The following is a 5,259-nucleotide window of genomic DNA, read 5'->3' on the forward strand; positions in this document are numbered from 1 at the left end:
ATGCCTGGCCCACCTTTAAGGGAGGAGGTGGAGGGAAGAGATGGGAAGCAGAGAAGGGAGGGGAGAAAGAGAGGGGGAACATACCGAGAAAGAGAAACAAACAAAAGTGGGGTTAGTAGTGGTTACGGATTAGTGTGCGAAGCCTGCCTGGAAGATCGCTGGTGAAAATCCCCCGAGAGCATGGAGGTTCAGGCTGCCCCACAGAAAGCACAAGCCCACCCCGAGAGGAGGGCTGGGCAGGAATGGCTGCAAGCCCAGATGGCTGCGTGCTTCTGGGCACCTCCTGCCCGGCGGTGGTGTTTCACCCACATGGCACAGGTTGCAGAGGCTCTGTCTGAGCTTTGGTTTTCCCATTCAGACCCTCCTGGCCCTGGGAAACCAGGACAGAAAGGCAGTCTGTCTCTGCTCCACTGCAGAAGGTTCATGGGCCAGGCTGGATGTATACAGCCATCTTTCCTGCAGAGGCCAGGAAGGAGGGCAGGATTTGACCCGGAGTAGCGAGGTAGTGATCACCCCCCATAACCCCTTCACCGGCCAACATCTGCAGGGTGCAGCACAGACCTTGGGAAAGAGCAGCAGGAGGCAAGGCAGACCAGGGGACAGTTAGCAAGCGCACTTCTGCCTCCTGCCCCAGGCACTGCAGGCAGGATGCCCTTTGGTGGTCTGAGGGAGCCCAGGCATGGGGTTCAGCATCACAGACCCCAGGAGGCACGGCTCGTTGTCCCAGAGCATCCCTGATAGAGGTAAGTGGTCTAGTAGGTGATGGATTAGAGGTTTTTGGGGAATGAGGGCTGGGTGAAATGGAGGAGATAAAGTGGTGAGGGCAGAGGGTGTCTCCTGGCTGAAGTATTAGGTCTGAGCAGTCACCAGAAGAAAGGCACAACGGTGTTACGCAGCATTAGTTAGGGTATGGGTGAGGGAGAGAAGGGGGCAGAGGAGGAGGAGGAGAAACTGCCAGTTCCAACTCCCCAGAGGGAGATTGCCTGTTCAGTGGACAGCCTGCCCTCCTCTGGTTCAATGGCCATCTCTTCCCACCCCCTGCCCTGCACAGGTGACCACACACAGACACCTGTGGTCAGGGCATTGGAACCGTCTGTGCTCAGTGACCTCCTCCAGCTCCTTCCACCACTTCCCCCAAATTCCCCCATCAGTGAGGGGCACTAAGGCAGCAAGGACGGGGAGTTAGGGAACAGGGTGTTGTATTCTTCCTGAAAAGTAATGTCTCTGAGTCTCTGGAAAGCCAGAAACGTGAGGAAGCCCTGTGAGGAGAGAGAGGGGGGTGGGGGGGGGAGAATCAGTGAGGAAGAGCAAACCAGAGCATTTGATTGAAACAAAAACCCCAAGGAACCAGAGGAAGAAGATGCCTTTTTAGCAGCTCACAAGCCCATGCATCACAGAGGACAACTGCAGGTGGTAGCACCTCAAAAAAAGGTCCTGGGAGGCCCATTGAAAAAGCCTCACTCCTCACACTTTCTGATGGATCTTGCAAGGGGCCTTCAGCAGCACTCAAGTGCAGGACACTGCTCATGGGGACACACACACTGCTGTCCCTTGTCCCCCCTTGGTGTCACCTTGGCAAGGGTGCTCACCACATATCCCTTTGCAGCCCCCCTCCCTCTCTGACAGCTTTGTGGTCTTACTGCACCCTTCCTACCTGGCCCCCCACCCGACGTTAACACCCATAGGAAGAGGAGGAGATAAAGCCACAAGGACTTATGCATGGAGACTGGCCTAAAATGCCTTCCTGCTCAGCACTATCCTGTCACTTCAGACAAAAATCGCTCAGGCTTGGTGTTTTCAGAGATGGGAGGAAATTGTGGGGGATATTTGTATTGCACACCACAGTTTTTCCAGGAAAGTAGAAATAAGGAACTGCTGGGGAAAGGGCAGTCTTAAGAGACTGCATCATCACCTTTCCAAGGGGTGACCCAGTGAGGTGGAGCTGCAGTGATGGTGCAGAGGGAGAGCCTAGAGGGATGCGGATTGCAGCCTCTTGTGGCCACTGGTGACATTTCATGTGATGGGAGCAAAGGAGGGAGGGAGATGGGTGCAACCCCCAGCCTGGAGCTCCCTTCCCTGCTCAGCATCTATGAGGTGAAAATGCTGCTCAACTCCTCTGATGCAGAGGGAAAGGATGCTTGGGGTACTGGCTTGTCCAAGGTCATATTAGAGGTTTGTCAAGGGCACTCCTGACTGGGATACAGGACCTTCTTTCCCATCAGGCTTATTAATGTTCTAGCACCTTCTTCCACAAAATTTTGGAGTCCTTGTTTCCCAATTTCACCTCCTAACCACCTCCCCTCCTGCTTTTCCTTCTCAGAAGCCGCATGAGCTGGGATCTCAGAGGGAATCACTCTTAGCCAGTCACCTTCCATTCCCCACAAGCTAACACCGCAGAGGACAGTTGATCCAACATCATGGCTGCTTTACTCACCCAGGTAAAGATGGAGAAGAACGAGAACGTGATGGCTGCTCGGGCTGCATCCGCTCCCTCATTCATTGGGTTGTCCTCTTCTTTTGAAGCTTGCCACTGGTTGGTCAGAAAGCAGAAGCCAACGAACCAGAGGAACGCCCAAAAGGCTGGGATGGATCACCACCAGCATGCCGAAGGGGAGAGAGATGGAAAAGGTATGTGTGAGCAGAACATAAACACATCGTGTTTCTCTGGAAACTTCAACCCTATGAGACCCACCAGCGTTTTGCAGACTGGGCCAAACTCTGACTGCGCAGCCTGTCTATGCCCATGTGAGCTGTCAGGCTCGCTGACAGCAAAATTGTCAAGGTGACAATAGGTGTCTGCAGAAAGAACCTCAGGAGAGTTCATTTGCTTGTGTTTGGATTGATCACAGGACTTGCATTTGGCCTTGGGAGAGAGTCTGAAGGGCTTCCAGTACAGGAGCAATCATCTGGGCTCTCTGAAACAGCCACTGCTTTGCAACCCTGTCCTGAAAGGACAAGTGAAGAGCAATTCCTTCCAAGGGAGGTGCAGAAGAGTGGGAAGCAACCGGCCTGCAGCTGCGCAGAGACCAGCCTTTGCTCAAGACAGCACAGGCTAAGGGACTCACACCAGGGAAAGGTGCTGAAGGATCATTAATACGCTGCACCCCTGGGAAAGGGGTGAAGGTAGAGGGGAGCCCCGAGTCCCCTCACCCTCTCTGCCAGGCACAGCCAGATACCTGTCAGTGAAACTGTGTGGCAGCAAAACAGTCCTTCTCTTGTTAGCTGTACACAGAAATGCTGGGTTAGGGGCTAACCATAAAGAAACTTGCAAGCCAGAAGTCCTAAACAAGTTCAGATGCTGCACCTGATCCTGCTCTCACTCCACTTGTCCCTGCTTTGTGGGGGGACCCTGACATGGAGAAGTTTGCCTGTATGGCTGGAGTAATCCAAGAGAGCGATTCAGGATTACAGCACGAGAGCAAAGCACCTCTTCATGCTGCTGCTGACTGGCTCTACACGTGTGCACACACACGCACCATCGCTCTGTCTGTCACTTCAACACACTACTGGGTTGGAGAGATCTGACTATAAGTTAGATTAAGCCCCAGGGCTGGATGAGGTCCTGCTCAGTTATTCATGTGGGGAATGCCAGGTAACCTAGGAGGACTGGTTTAGTCAGCCTGCAGGAAATCCTCAACATTTTTTTTGTGCTAAAATATATGGGGTTCAATCACCTGAAGCTGGAAAAGAAGGAAGGACCTTCTTCAGAGGCATCAACACTTGGCTTTAGCAAGCACAAGCATGCAGGGAGGCAAGACCTGCTGAGCCTAAAGGGCTCCCTGAGCTACGCCTATGGAGAACAGCAGAAAGGTGTCGGGCAGATTGGCTGAGGAGAAAGGGAAATAAAAGGAAAGAGAAAGAAGGCCTGAGAGAGTAAGGAACCCAAAGACCTCCCTGCTAGCAGGAAGCTGGCCTGTGAGGTTGCAGAAGTTCCCTCCCTCTCCCTTCCCAGCAAAGGAGAGGGGCACTATGGCCAACCAGCCAGGAAGCTCACCTGAAACTCCGATGTCTGAGAGCACTGCCTTCTTGCGGTCCTTGACGCTGCTGATCTGCGGGAAGTAGGCATCTAGAGCCAGGTAAAGAAGGCAGCTGAGGAAGGCGAGGACACCCACGGTAATGCCATAGTTGCAGGCATTGCGATTGCGGTTGAAAATGCAGTGCTCTTCTGTCTCTTCAGGGCGGTTCACATACCCTTCATTGACAATGGAGCCGAACACCACAATGGAGAACAGCTGGTGGGGAGGAAGGTAGGAGACACGTCAGGGCAAGGCCGATCTCTATGGACCAGCACAAAGGAGCTGAGCTTTGCGCAGGACAGCCACCCTTTGCAGGCACCTCTCTGCCCGGCTGAGCTCCCGTCCTGCTGCCTTGACTGGGCTATAGCCACAGGGAATTTACTGGGGAGACAGTCTCATTTTATTTCGGAGGATTAACTTAAAATAGGACACTTTTACAATGAACCTTTTTATCCATCTGATCTAAAGCGATGTAAAGCAGTCGCAGTTTGGAGTAAGGGTAGTTTCCCGCAGACGCACAGGAAAGAGACGTGGAGTGTAAATTGGGATACAGTTTTGGTGCGGGTGCCTGCACTCAAGGGCTCCAAGTATCAGAAATCCTCTTAGTCTGCACTTATTCTCCCACCCACTCCTTTCCCTTCTAGGAATTCATTGTTTCTGCCACACATTTATTCACTAATTTTATCTATCCAGCTACTACGCTCTCTTCCCCCTCCACCCTCCCTCAATACACAGCTCTGCAATTTGGTTCTGCTGTTCTCCTGCTCTCCCCATCTCCCCGCACATCACACACCTCTCTCCACCAGTTTTCCATCAGCCCAGCCCATGACACCACCTATCCTTCTGCCCACTCACCCATACACCAACACCCTCCAACCTTCCCCAAGGATTTCACAGGCCAAACACCCCCCCTCCAGGTCCACCTGGCAGGGCCACCACGAGTCTTCCCTATCCATCACTGCCACTGCCACTGCCACTACATGTTATTTTAAATAAGGTAGAATTAAGGGTGAGTCCAGGTAGAAATGCCATAATCTGCAGCTGCCAGTCTAATCTTCACACACGGGCTTAGCCTTTGTCACCTGCCATGAAGCTACCCTTGTTTGACACAGCAGGTTCACCAAAGCAGAGAGCTATTTACAGCAGCCCCAGTCCTGCATCTCAAATAAACAGCTTCTCCTCGCAGCCACAGGAGAAAGAGGGGAAGATTAAGGCAGCACATGCAGATTTTTCTTTGCAGGAT

At 52.8% G+C, this 5,259-nt stretch overlaps 1 protein-coding gene across 1 annotated transcript in view; it reads right to left on the reverse strand.

Moving 5' to 3' along the window:
- The window catches only part of LOC104463423 (synaptogyrin-1-like), a gene marked incomplete at its 5' end in the record, with an annotated part of 4,606 nt that extends 374 nt beyond the window's left edge, over window positions 1-4,232 (reverse strand). Inside the window, 4 exons of the mRNA XM_010075743.1 lie at window positions 532-541; window positions 1,177-1,259; window positions 2,435-2,580; window positions 3,995-4,232. Of these exons, the coding sequence (XP_010074045.1) occupies window positions 532-541; window positions 1,177-1,259; window positions 2,435-2,580; window positions 3,995-4,232 (477 nt within the window). The remainder of the gene's footprint in view (window positions 1-531; window positions 542-1,176; window positions 1,260-2,434; window positions 2,581-3,994) is intronic.
- Window positions 4,233-5,259: the final 1,027 nt, after the last annotated feature.

Source organism: Pterocles gutturalis, unplaced genomic scaffold, assembly GCF_000699245.1.
Source record: "Pterocles gutturalis isolate BGI_N339 unplaced genomic scaffold, ASM69924v1 scaffold48642, whole genome shotgun sequence".
Taxonomy (NCBI): domain Eukaryota; kingdom Metazoa; phylum Chordata; class Aves; order Pterocliformes; family Pteroclidae; genus Pterocles; species Pterocles gutturalis.